The sequence below is a fragment of the Oxyura jamaicensis genome, chromosome 3 (genome assembly GCF_011077185.1).
Source record: "Oxyura jamaicensis isolate SHBP4307 breed ruddy duck chromosome 3, BPBGC_Ojam_1.0, whole genome shotgun sequence".
NCBI classification, from domain to species: Eukaryota; Metazoa; Chordata; class Aves; order Anseriformes; family Anatidae; genus Oxyura; species Oxyura jamaicensis.
The window spans coordinates 98,796,061-98,810,851 of record NC_048895.1 but is presented as its reverse complement, the minus strand read 5'-3'; the positions used below and the strand labels follow the sequence as shown (position 1 = coordinate 98,810,851).

The 14,791-nt window shown below is 37.7% G+C and overlaps 1 protein-coding gene across 8 annotated transcripts in view; it reads right to left on the bottom strand.

Moving 5' to 3' along the window:
* The window catches only part of SNTG2 (syntrophin gamma 2), a 271,731-nt gene that overhangs the window by 82,399 nt on the left and 174,541 nt on the right, over positions 1-14,791 (bottom strand). For all 8 annotated transcript variants that reach the window (XM_035322208.1, XM_035322209.1, XM_035322211.1 and 5 more), the window contains one exon: positions 320-447. In XM_035322208.1, coding sequence (XP_035178099.1) covers positions 320-447 — 128 coding nt within the window. The remainder of the gene's footprint in view (positions 1-319; positions 448-14,791) is intronic.

Sequence of the window (14,791 nt, the reverse complement as noted above, 5' to 3'; positions counted from 1 at the left end):
TAATACCTTAAAAATTAATTCAAGTAATGCCAAGCATAACCTCTGTGCTAGCTGCTGATGCTAGCTAACTGAATTCCAAAGATACAATAGATTACAGAAACATATTTATAGGACCTATATTTACAGTCCTTTTTTTTTTTTTTTACTTTGCCTCATAATCACCATGCATGGAATTAATCTCGAGAAGATTTTAATAACACAGATTTTAATAACAAGACTTTCCTATCTCCACTCAAAGAATTCTTACATAGCCAACACTCCACAGTAAAATATTAGGTACAGCTAACTAACACAGCGCTTCCCATTTTAGATTACAAACCTTAATTTATCTGTTCCAGCTTTGTACCTCGAGATTCGAGCCATTGACAGAGGAACTGATAAGGTGTCTAGCCAGCGCTTCTCATATTTTGGTTCATTAGCTATGGGTGAAGAAGGTGATGATGGAGCCTGTGCAGAATAAATGAGAATCAGTAAGTACAGTCTACAAAACAACATAGTGCAAAAACCATAAATATTCATCTTTGGCTCTGCTTGTCTCAGAGAAAGGAATAATATATAGTGATAAAACTATTTAAGCAACTTCAGTTTCTTAAACTTTGTAGGTTTAGTAACTTAAGAATTTAGTAGAGAAATAAAAGAAAGCATTCACAAAGGAAGGAATGCTGCCCATCTTGATAATACGTGTGACTTAATTTGATACTACTTTGACTTAATTTTAATATCATCTTAATACCAAAAAAGATATATTGCCTTAACACTAATTTTATATATACATACATATATATATATAGTTTGTAACTGACAATAATCACAGAATCACAGAACTGTAGGGGTTGGAAGGGACCTCGAAACATCATCGGGTCCAACCCCCCTGCCAAAGCAGGTTCCTCAGAGCAGGCTGCCCAGGTAGGCGTCCAGACAAAGGATTTTTTTTTTTTTTTTTACATCATAAACATCCTGAATTTTATGTAAATGCAAAATAAATTGCATTTTTGGTATAAACTGATTTGGTCTGTAAAACGCTTTAAAATGTCTCAATTATCAAAGACACAACACTGTCCTAATGTAAGTACTACAGTAGTCATTGAGAAGACTGGTTTCTTATTTATGCAACTGACTTAAAACTGATTCATAATATTATCTAAAAGTTGATTTTAAACTCGTTTTCTTTGTTATCACTATCCATCCATATATGAAATGATTAATTTTGAAAGTTCATCTTAGAAGTTTTCCTTCAAGTACTTCTACTAGAAAGACAAGATTGCTGATACTCTAAAAGCAGTAGATGTCCAGATCTCAAAACAGTGAAAATACATACTTTTATGAACAACTCATTACATCATACAGAAGATAACGATCGTAAAACAAATGCCAGTGCAAATTAAGTTAGTGGAATTAGCCTGAATATATAGCTATTAGTCAAACCTGAAATAGGGGTTATATAGATTGTTCAGTCTCGTCATATATGTAGCATCTTATGTATTGCAACTGAATATTTAGTTAATGCATGAAAGCAACACAGCATGAAACATGATTAAATAAAATACATATGAAATTATAAAAGTCATAAAAGAACTACTGCCATTAAAAAAATCAGGGAACTTCAAAGAAATACACAACTTAGTCAATATACAGTTGCAGAATATGCAGTTTATTCCTTGTGAAATAATACCCAGAGGGTTATGCCATTTTATCACTGACTGAAAGTACAAAACTATGTCTAAACTATGAAGAAAAATAAAGAAATAAAGACAAAGATGGTAATCATAGAAAAATTAAGATTGGAAAAGACCTTCAAGATCACCTGGTCCAACCATCCCCCTACCACCAATGTCACCCACTAAACCATGTCCCTAAGCACCACGTCCAACCTTTCCTAGAACACCCCCAGGGACGGTGACTCCACCACTTCCCTGGGCAACCTGTCCCAATGCCTGACTGTTCTTTCTAAGAAGGAACGTGTCCTAATTGTTTTAACTGTTGAAGAGTAGTGCTCTTTGTCCAATTCTTTAATTGCTGAAGAGTAGGGGCATGATGTTTCAATTTTTCCACTCACCACTGACATCACCTGGCTGCCAGGACTTTTCAGCTATGAAGGAGAGAGGCTTGGCAACTCCATCAGCCAGTTCCGTCAGGACCCTGGGATTCGTGTCATCAGGTCCCACAGGCTTGCACCTGTTTAGATTCATCAGGTGGTCTCGAACGTGCTCTTCACTTACAGTGGGTGGGACTTTGATCTCCCAGCCTCCATCTATGGGTTCAGGGAAATGAAAGACTTGGGAAGTCCGTCTACCTGTGCAGACGGAGGAGGCAAAGAAGTTGCTGAGTACCTCAGCCTTCTCCGTGTCTGTCATTACCAATTACTCAGATATAGAAACTCACTCCTAATATAAGAAATTAGCCACCTATAATTGCTTACACACTACTATTTTCACCCCTCGGTCTATTTTAACAAACATTAAAGGTGCATGGGTGCATGGTGGCCCTTGGGGAACTCCTCCTGTCACCCCAACGCAGCAGCCCAGAGGAAGCTGAGTCCTCTCTTGTGCTCTTCCTCAAGGCTCTGTGCAGAAAGGCTGCCACCTCTTGCACAAGGGTTGGCGGATGGGAAAGAAGCACACACACAACCCCCGAGAATCGGCAAGAGTTCTTTATTGCCGGGTGTTTGGTGGCTCCAAGCTAATGCCTGGGATGGAGCCTGAGTGACAGTGAGTAGGGAGCTTGCTTGGCCCTGCTGCGAAGCTGTTGGTGTTCTCTGACAGCACGGAGCAAAGACCTGCTAGGGTAGTCCCAGGTCTGATGTGGCCAAGGTGGATCCACTTCCATGGGTTCCTCCGCCTCTTCTTGTGGACCCACCTCCACGGGCTCCACGGTGTTAGGCAGGAAGACAAGCCGGTCCTTGCCTGGGACTACCCACACGGGATGCCTTCCATCAGGAATATTTTCAGGCCAGGGTGTCGAACCAGGGGGTTGCCCAGTTCCACGTTTAGGCCCCATGCTGCTGTCCAGTTCATTTCTAGGCATGGATTCAACACTGCTGTCTGTTTTATGGCCACAGCTGGGACCCATGCTGTATTCTGGCCAACAGGCACGCCTCTGCTCCCCACGGCTCTCTGCCTCATGCTCCCGCCTTCGCTCCACACCACTGCTGCACCACTGCTTAGGCCCAGGCCCCCATCGCTGTATGTTTGAGGGGCCGGCCTGTTCCCCACATCGCTGCGGTGCCAATGATATTGCTGATACGTGTCTGTGGGCTGGGCACCAGACGTCCCCCAGGCACTGGTGTCTTTTGTGCCGGAGGTGCTTTCCCTCTGCCCATGACACATCTTTCTCATTAGCTGCCATCCCTCTCGGTGCTTCCTCAGACTGCTTCACTGTCCTCACACCAAGGAGGGCTGCCGCTCACCTTGCTCCTTCTTTAGCCTCCTTCCTGCCGCTGGCTCTCAGAGGACCAAGTAGCTGAACAAGTGACAGGCCAGCTGCAGGGGGCCTGTCTTATAGGGCCCAGGCAAAGGCGGGGCAGTGGTGGCCACTGTGACCTCAGCAAGTCTCTGTGATGCCCAACATGAGTGGGCATCTGGGAGCAGCCTGGGAGATGCCCTCACGTGGGGGAAGGAGCAGGGTTGGGGGGGCTGAGGGTCCCTTTTCTGGGGCTGGCTCCCCCAGGCCATTGGGCTTGCCAGAGAGGAAGGCTGCCCCATGCAACCCCACCTCAACCCATTTTTCTCCAGACATCCAAGGGTTAGAATCTCTAGTTAACAAAAGAAATTACATGTACTGGATTATTTCGTGTATTGTTTACATGCATACATAATACTTAATGAGTTCACCATTACTATCAAACTGAAAAATAATATGGTTAATATAGCCCAAATAAATGATTTAGAAGGAGGTGTGCTGAATATGGGATAGATAAGCTTCTACTGAAACAAGTTCATGATCAGAGTTGCTACTGACTAGAAACCTGATATAGCCTTTTCATAATACCAAACACAACAGTGTGGATAGCTGATCCCCAGATCAGCTCTGACGAGAAGGACCTGGGGGTGCTGGTTGACAAGCAGCTCAACATGAGCCAGCAATGTGTGCTTGCAGCCCAAAAAGCCAACCCAGCTTTTCCTGGGCTGCATCAAAAGCAGCGTGGCCAGCAAAGCAAGGGAGGTGATTCTCCTCTGCTTTTGTGAGACCCCATCTGGAGTGCTGCATTCAGCTCTGGGGGCCCCAGCACAAGAAGGTCATGGACCTATTAGACCAAGTCCAGAGGAGGACCACAACATTGATCGGAAGGCTGGAGCACCTCTCCTATGAAGACAGGCTGAGGGAGTTGGGCTTGTTCCGCCTCCAGCAGAGAAGGTTCCAGGGAGACCTTATAGCGGCCTTCCAGTACCTAAAGGGGGCCTACAGGAAAGCTGAGGAGGGACTGTGTCAGGGGGTGTAACGAAAAGTGAGTAAAGCCATTAAAGGGGGGAATGGCTTTAAACTTAAAAAAAAAAAAAAAAAAAAAAAAAAAAGATAGGTTTAGATTAGATATTGGGAAGAAGGTCTTCACTCTGAGGCTAGTGAGGCACTGGCACAGGTTGCCCAAAGAAGCTGTGGATGCCCCATCCCTGGAGGTGTTTAACGCCAGGCTGGATGGGGCTTTGAGCAACCTGGTCTGGTGGGAGGTGTCCCTGCCCATGGCAGCGGGATTGGAACTAGTTGATCTTTAAGGTCCCTTCCAACCCAAACCATTCTGTGATTCTATGGTTGCTGCCTCAAGCACAGAAGTCCATCCAGGACAGGAATACACGTCACTGCTACCTTTACCTGATCTTTATGCTTACATACTATGCAGTCGCGTACTTTGAGGGCCCCTGTCCACTGCTGCCAGCGTCATCTTGATCCTAAAAGAGCAACTAGACATAACTAGTTGTGAACTAGTTGTGTTGTTTTGTGAATTAGCTTTCCAGATGCACACAATTCAGTGATCAATCATACAGAGTGCTGATACAGATGTTGAGGGTTAAACAGTCTCCAGTCTGCTGTACTGGACTACTTTTCATCCTTTATTGAAGATTTAGGAATATATTGTGCTTCCACATACCAGTCAGAAAGTCCTCTAAAGAAAGTGAAAAAATCAGTTTTTATAAATGAACTTTAAACTCAAAATATATAAGTAGCAGTTGCATTCATATAAACTGCACTGTACAATATTTTCCTATTTATTTTATTCTCCATCATGTATTCATAGAATATCCCAGTTTGGAAGGGACCAACTGGAACCATCCAAAATATGGGTATTTTCAATTCCCATATTATAAATTCCAAAAACTTTAAAGTTCAGTACTTAACAATTTTGTTTTGAATGAATGCCCACAGAAAATGTAATTTTCATTACTATACCACTAGAAAGTAATAATTTGAAAATAGTTTTTATAGGTAAAGATCAATTAAATTATGAACAGATTAGAAAATGATGGAAACCAATGCTCAGCATACCAATTCAGATTTATAATCATGATTATGAGCATATGAAAGGCTTACTAAATGAACAACAGAATGAGCTAGGATTTTCTTACAGAACACATAAAGGCAATACACTTGAAAGTTTACATTGGTATTTATATATCTGCACTACCATGGCATCTGCATATTTCACTTTTCAATAAAGAGAGCCATTACTATGTACAGAGAGGCAGTTAAGAAGGAATCAGATATACGTATTTAGGTCAGAGATATGCTATCTGTATCTGAACCAAAATTACCTGCCCCAGAGAACTTACCAGTAGTGAGTTGAAAGATGGTTATTTTTATAAAAGTCATAAACATGTACCGAGTAGAACAAAAGCAAATAAACCAAATGACAGACCAGCGTCAGCTCTCTTATGCCCAGGTGTTAAAAAAACATAAAACTTACTCAAAATAGAGAGCATTCTGGGAATTATTCCATTTCTATTTTTTCTTCCTGCTCAAAGATCTTTTAGGTTTTTGTTTGTTTCTTTCTTTTTCCTAAAGCTCTTAGAGTCAGCAGCAACTATTTCTTTAAATTAAAAAAAAAAATATATAAAAAAATCAAAATAAAAAAAAATCAAAATACTGACTTTCATATTCTAACTTTCATATTCCTCATGACTGAGGAACACTTCTCTAGTAAAAAAAAAAAATGTAGTGAAATTGACAGAGTTGGTTAACAGTAAATACCTCCTACACTGCAAACTCTTTAAGGAAAAGAATCATGGAGTTTCATTTAGAGTATTTGCAATCCCTAGAACAATCCAGCTTTCATTTGACTGGAATCTCGTGATGTTGCAGTATCAATATTTCATAATCAACTCCATTGACTAATTCTATTAGGGAGACATTCTATTTCATAGAATTAGCCACAAAAAGATAAGGTGTCCTGAAAGCTTAGTTTAAACTTGGTAATATAACAGTGAAGAAACTGATGCATATTTTAGCATTCTGTACAAATGCAAATCATTGACAGAATGACAGGCAACCTGAAGTTGAAAATGATCAACAGAGTCTAACATACCTGTCCAGAAGCTGAAATGTCTCAGAATAAAGTAGAAGGTAGATTATTACAGCCAAACATAAATGCTTGAATATGATCACTGAAATTAAACCCAGGAATCAGAAAATAGGAACCATCTTCGCCTATTGTTCCCGTCCTCTCCACTCTCAACATACAGGTAATATCTAGATAATTTAAACATAAAAACCCTTTTCTTGCAAACTGTTAGCTGTATTTCTTTTAGTAGGCTGTAATCTGTCTATTACATCATATTCAATTTAAGAGCATTTTACAGGAAAAAAAAATAATAGAAGGGTCACTAGCAATTTGATTGAAATCAGTGTGGTCCTTTATCCTTCAGTCAAATGCTTTAGTAGGGTAACAGTGTAAAGAAGAAATATCTCCTTGTAAAGAAAAGAATTTTAGAAAATCTACACCACAATTCTCCACTGGATTCATTAATTAAAGAGAGGAAAATCCTTGGTCAAAATTTATTAAACTCAAAGGTATGATTCTAAATGCTAAACTGTTATAACTCGTGCAAACTCCTACGGAAATTTGGCTTCTGCAGACCATTTCAAAGTTTTGATATTTGATCAACATACCAGAAAGTGTATTCCAGGGGGTTATGTGTTTCACCCCCCTAGTTTTGGGTTACATGTAGAATCCATACTGCATGATCCAGCCAGTAATGACCAAGAATAGGGAAATGATACAAAGTGGTCAAGCTGGTCCAAGTCTCAAATGTCTGTTTCTTACTAAGCCATATTGTACTAACCTATTTATGGTAGAATGGAAATTAGAACCCTTTTTATCTTGTTACAGACAAAATAGAGCATACATATGGCCACAAAAAATAAATACTATCAGAGGTCCAGCAGCCCATTTTGTTCAGTTTGCTCTATAATCTACTAATATGTCAATCAGAGACAAATCCTTCACTACATCCCTTCAGAACATGTGGGTAAATGTAACAACATGGGAAAGAAGCAAGCCAATATAATTTTTGCAGACAGAGGTCATGCTTCAGAAGTCTTTTAGAATTGTCCAAAGCAGTTATTAATGAGATGACCAATCACTAAGATGTACTTGGGTTTCCAAAAAACATTTGTCCCTCACAAAAGATTATTAACTGATTTGCTATGAAGTAAGGCAAAGCCCCAACACAAATTAGTAATTAGGTAAATAAAGCAAGCAAAACACTTAGTAACCAGTTTTTACTGCAGAGGGTACTATCAGTGGACTCCCAGATATACAAGCTATTCAGCATACTGATTGATGATGTGGACAAGATGGGAAGCAACAGACTGATGAAGTTAACTATGTGCAACAAGTAATGAAAAATAATACAAGGAAGAACAAACTGCAAACTGCAGCAGAAGCACCTCATGATACTGAATGACTATAGATGCAAAAATATTATAGATAAATGTATAATAATGCCTGTGAGGGAAGACAATATTATCTTTTCCTGGACTGTAATGGGTTATGAACAGATGATAAATACTCAAAATAAGATATTTCTGTTGCAGGAAAAGCAAACATTGAAAGATATGGAATGGCTTTCATGCAAATAATGATTAAGTAAACAAAGACTAATTAGACTAGAAAAGAAGCAGCTGACATGATTGTATGACAAGTGTATATAAGGACACAGAGAAAGGGACTAGGATATAATGGCTCATTTTCCCTTAAAATACAGATCCTAAAATACAGAAGGATAAAAACAATGAAATAATGCATTTCTGTATTTAAGAAACTGTAGTTCAGGAAGAACCTATCCAAAACATCGTGGAGGTGCACAGAACATACCCTATAAATAATTCTACATATTTCCTCTGTTCTTAGATTCTTAAGGGCATCTGTTGGGGACGAGCTTTTTGGCTAGGCGGTCCTTTGGTCTGACCCAGTGTACTGAGCTGGCTTGAACTTCAAGCCTTCTGTCTACTGAACAGCTGCTGCTCATGCTCTGCACACCATTCCTCCAAAGGACTGAAAAATTTTGGCTATTTAATGATAATCTCTTCAACTGGGGCTTTTATCCTCTGGTTCATTTCACACCTTTGGCTTTCTGCTGAGATCACCATCAATGTTGCCAATTAATGCCAATTTGCTTGTAACACCTGTCCATTAAGAAATGGATTGAGTACAAAAATCTCATTTTTGACAGAACACTGAATGAGGATCAGTTTGTAATGACACATAATTACTATCCACCTGGGACAGCTGTGTACTGTTGACCTGGAGGAGGGAATGATCCTATATCCCATTAGTAATCACTGACCTATGAAGGACAATGTGGGCAAGTGCTTTGTTGCTTTTAAAAACATATTCTGTAACTAGTCGTTACGGGACAACTATGAAGTCATACAGTGAGTAGAATGAAAAGGCCTCCGTTAAGTGGGAGACCTAATCAGATATGCCTCTATAATTAAGCTTCCACTAAGAATAAAGGAAGGACATAAATAGATCATAGTTCACTGTGACTGTCAACTTTTTATCTTTTTGTGACATATTATTTGCTGAGCTTGGGCAACTCAATTATTTTACCTTTTAAATTTTAATTTTAAACTGTCATTGATTCTCAAACCTCTTCAAGAAAAAATGTCATGTCCTCAAAAGGAAGCATTTCTGAATCCACACTAGTAATTTAATTTGTAATTCCTGTTAGGCCTGCACCTTGTAAGCAGTCACAGTGATATTATAGGATGAATGACACGCTGCTGCTTCTTTAAACACGGGCTTTATGCAGGCTGAACCTGGGTTAAATCAGTTTTGGACTCAGAAATACTTACAGTCGTGTTGCTCAGCAAGCTTAAGCTTGCTTTTTAAATATACTTTTCAACTCATAGTACAAACACTGTCTGGTTTGCAAAAAAGCAAGTCTTGCAAAGTCTTCATAGTGGATGAAGACAAAGGACTACACCTATAATAGCAACGTATCTATCAAACACATTCTCATATCACAATTGATCAGAGGTAGCAATAATTGGTATATTTTCTTTTTCTTAAAGGAATAAACTAACTAGCATCAATGCTTTATTCCCTTGATAGCTACTTTTCTTTATTACCATGATGCCTTGCTGCTGCCATCAGCCTTAAGAAATAAAGAGAAGACAAGGCTTCTTCTTATCAATAGCTGAAATTTCAACTGTAAATGCAACTAGCACAAAGGATTTCACAAACTGCTTGTGTTCTATAATCTTTTTTTTTTTTGTTTTTGTTTTTTTTTTTTTGCTAAATTATGCTTGAGAGTTTCAGAAGACTGGCAAGATGTACACTGGATAATTGACTTTCAGTTAATTTATTTTAATTTAAATTAATTAAAAAAATTAAGTAATGACAGCTTTGGCAAAGCCTAAAAGGTAAAAGAATATTACAGAAAATGAATAAGAAGCAATTGTGATATGCATCAGGAACATTTTTAACTTAAATTCTGTGATTTTGTCTTTCCTCCTGTAAGACTTTTTCTGACAGTTGGAATTCATCCACTTTCTGCTTTAGGCGATTTATTCTTTCAAAGTGTATCATTAAACTCTTGAGACTGTTCCATAAACTGGTACTCCTACCGAGCACATGTGTATGTAACAGGTATGACTTATTTTAGATTACTGCTTGTGATGAACACTGGTTCAATTTCAGATGACATTTATCTTTTGAGCTGTTGTTGTTGTTGCTATTTCCTCTTAAGTGAGCATTGTTGAGAGTTTCTGAAAAGAATATCAGATATTTCTCTGAAGATGTGTACGAAAATGCTAGCAGTATTAATACAACATTTGATCTTCATATATTGAAATATTTTCCTAGGAAAAAACAACTCTGACATTGAAGTGCTAAAACATGCTGTAGCATAGCTTAATTTCTTTAAGCTGTAACTGAAAAAATGGCTAATACATGTTTATGGACTTTGGTATAAAATCTAAAAACAAAACACAAAACAACTCAGTGTAGTTAATTCTAACCTATTTTTTTTTTTTTTTTCTTTTGTACAAACTGGAGAGCATCTTGTCAAAACTCTATTACTGAAGATACTGCAGCACTCTCAAAAGAAAGCCCTCAATATGATATGCTTTTCAAAGTGGCCAGATTTGTCTTACAGTTATTTTGGATGAAGGGAATTAGAATTATATCTTTTATTGCAGCAGCACTGGAAACCCCTCAGCTCACAGTGAGTTGGTGGAGCTCTCTCTACATGTTCCAGTCAGGTCACTGACTGAAATCTGTATGTATATTGCATATAGATATGCAATATACAAATGAATAAATGAATGTATAATGAATGTATATGTAGGGTTAGTTTTCAGTGGATCAGTGAACTAATCTGATCAATGATTAGCTGAGCATTTGCCAACTCTTCTAGGGAGAGACAGGAAACAGAGGCTGCCGACTAGCTGGGCAAGAAAACAAGACCGCTCCATTTAGCAGTAAGAGAGTCTTATGTTAGCTGACATTAATCATGGAACAACACAATTACAAGTGTTCAGTAGAGACATGACTGGAGTTCTTGCAGTGCCCAGTTAAAGAAACACTTTATTGAGGTATCTGTTGTAAAGAGGAGTCAATTAGAGTGTTCAGCTTGCCTCAGAACTCAGAAGGATGTAATGATGATATCAAAATACCTGTGCATTTCTTTGATGTAGCTTCAGTTCAGAAGAGGGTCTGTGTTTATTTATTTTTAATGGAATGCTTAGATGCAGGTGTGCAATTCTGTGACAGCTTTAAGAAGACAGTAATTATGTGGTAAAGTATGCATCACCAAATCATTTAATAAAGGCTTTTATACAGGAAACAAGCTCTTCCAGATGAAGTAACAATTTGGACAAGTAATTTGATGTCTTTAAAATTCGATGAAAGAAGCAACTTTTAATTATACAGCTCTATTCTACACTATTTTAATCAACACACATTGTTTAATTAAATGGGAAGAAGGTGAAACAGCATGTGAAACAAGGATACTGCCCCTCCAAAAATGATTTAATTCCAGTGCTGCATCACGTGTAGGCTTCTGAAACTTAATGTCTGCTCTTGAAGACATGCAGTGAATTTGAATTAATTGATAGTTTTGCAGACACTGAGCACCTATATGTGGTTACGTGGAGAGTCTGTATACGTGTTAGGGATCTATGCTGCCCTAGCAGTAGCTATGCATTTAAGTCAATGGGATTGCTATTCTGCCGGTAAGGAACAAATTAAAAATCTTTCAATTATATAAATTTTTCTAGAAGCGATTTACAATGGAAAAAAATAATGAATATTTCATTACAGCTGTGCTGCTAAGTGCTGTACTTTTTTTTTTTTTTTAATGAACCAATACGGTACAAGACTGACTAAGGTATTTTTAAAGAAAATGTATGGACTATTGCACCTTTTTCTTTAATTTGTTTCCCTTAGGCTAAATGTAATTGGTTCCTGAGTAACCTCAACAACCTTGCCTGCAACATCTTTCCCAGACATATTCTTTCTTTGGGGGATAAGCGAGGTTGGAAAAGGGGACAAAGTAGTTTGTAATAAATCTCAGCACAAAAGCAGAAAGTAATTATGACTCCTCTCAAATTATAACAGAAGTCAGGAAACAAAACACCATGTTAAAAGTATATAAGGAAAAATACAGAACAGAATATAGTGTTGAAATTATTATGCTGTTACTTCATAAATGCAACTGTACTGAAACTTCAGTGTTACAGACAGCTTTTGGCAGCCTTTCATATCCCCAGATGGGGTGTGCTGTCCTTGCTGAGAAGAATTAGCTCAAGGTTAGAGGAATTTTTTGGCCTTCACACTCTGCAAATCCCTTGGGACAAATTTGAGGTTTGTCTCCTGCTCCTATCAGACTGGGAACTCAGTAAGTGTCAATTTGTTGCAGAAACTTGTGGAATGACAATGGATGCAACTTTGAGGGAGGACCTGTTGCCTTGATTTCACTATCGTTTATTATTATAAACCTTTTATGTATATCTGAACCACTGGCGTTCATCTATGCTAACATCACATCTAGATACAGATCATCACTACTCACCTTTGTTTCCCTGCTGATCATTACCAGGGCCGGGTATTTGAAACACCAATCTAACATTAACTATGGCAACAGTAAAAGGATTTTTTATCGTAATACTAGTAATGCTTGCTTTCATTTCTAATATTTAATCTTCTAACACATGCAGTCTTCAACCTCATGAATGCTCCCAGATATTTTTTCTTTCTAACCAAGGACTTCTGATACTCCCTGCTAACATACCTGAAAGATTGCTGCTCTTTCTGTTGCCAAAAGGTGATAAAAGATCATAATTCTGTTTAGTCATGCAATGGAGTTTCACATGTATAACTTCTCTTTATAATCTAGCTCTGCCCGGAAGCAGTCCACTTTGTGCCTTTGTAGTCGTAAGCAGGAGAACAGATAATGAGGGAAAAGACAGATGCTTTTGTACAAAAATCAAATGCAAATTTAATTCATCCCCAGTTCTCATTCTGCATTCCTGAACATCATAAGCCAAACATAAGAGCATCGCTCATTAATAATAAACAACATTCCCTGAAACTTCTTTGTCTATCTTGTGCAAATGAAAGGTACTCAATGCACTCAGTGCAATCTACAGAGCAATACAACTCTCCGCAAAGCAGATTCCTGGTGACTGGTCACATGAACTGCTCCCTACAACCCATCAAGTAAGCAAGGTACTCCAAATATTCTAATCACAAGTGTAATTAAAAAAGAAACTGTGTAATCACCCCATTTCTACAAGCACTGATAAAAAATAAACAACTTAGGCTTTATCTCCTAAGCCATTTTCTTTTTGCTGCTGCTGAAAACTAAAATGAACAAGTTCATAAGAAATAGGAGAAATGCATTCACAAGACACGGCTGTATATGGGAAAATAGGTAGAATCAAAAAATGAAACCAGACACCTGACAAAAACAGGTTATTATTTTTTTTTACTTGATAAATTATTTATATTATGATCATGCTGCACTTTTTTTCTCAAAGATAAAAAAAAAAAAAGCCGTAAGTCCTTTCACCACCATTTTCAAGTCTCTAAGTTTAATAAGCAAAAAAACACAACCTTAAACAAACAAACAAACAAAAACATTAAAACCATATATGACTTAAATTTTATTGGGAAATTAAACAAGTGTTTAATTTCTGTGTAGAAGAAATGACTATCCTGATGAATCACATATTTAAAAAAAAGCCCACGGAAAGGATTAACAATGCAGTAGGGATCGATAAAAGATGAGACTTAAAAATACCTTTTATTCATTTCATTAATATCATAGCAAAAGTCCTAATCAACTCAGAATTAGAGAAACATAGCACTTTTGAACATTTAAATCTAAGATAAACTATTTACTTACTCTATATCAAAAGCATTTTATAAGCAGATCTAGAGTAGTAGAGTACGAAGTTATTATCAAATAGTTTTTTTTTTTTTTTTTTCTACTGATATGATTTCTGAGCAGTGTAATCAGAAACAGAAAATTTGCATTATTTTTCTCCATATGGAGAAAGGGAACAGTTTCATATTTTATTAGTGGAGAAAAAGGAGTATGCTTATTTGCAGTGCGTTCTATCTCTTTTCATATAGGTTCTCACCACAGCAACAGATCAAGAGGTTTAAGTGTAGTTAGCTATGTTTGTCTGTTTTAAATATTTTCTTTTCTGTTCAGCAAACAGAAGACATAGTGATGATTACTTTCATGAGAGTAACCAGCACTGTCTCTCTAAGTGAGCTTCTTTTTTATTTACTAGATTTATTACATCTTATGCAAATACATTACCAAATGATACACTATGAACCGTAAGTCAATTTAAAGTTATAATTCTTTCATACACAGTGAGAAAATCATGGATTTTCAGATCAGGAGTTGGCAGAGTCCACTGGTAGCACACACTGAATCACTCTAACAGAAAAGATATTGATCTGAAATCTTGAAACTTCTTTTAAGTGAGCTACAGCATGACAAAAATGAAGAATAAAATACAAATTAAGAATGATAAATAGTATGTTTATCCTGAATTGGAAGGCACTACAGGAACAGGAAAAAAGTAAAATTATTGAGGCTTTTAGATGTGGCACATCCATTTGATCTCAGCTCAATGGTCTGGTTACTTACTGCATTGAAGTATCCATCAGCATAGCTTTTACCCTCAGTAAGAGGGTCTCCAACCCCTTGCATGCACCCTTTTTGCCTCTACTGGTTTGGGATTGAGCTGTATCATTCTCTCACTCTGAAATCAGGATATGTGGAAGACATAGGACCTATAGGTCCCACCAGATGTTGGTCATCTGTATTTTTCCTTT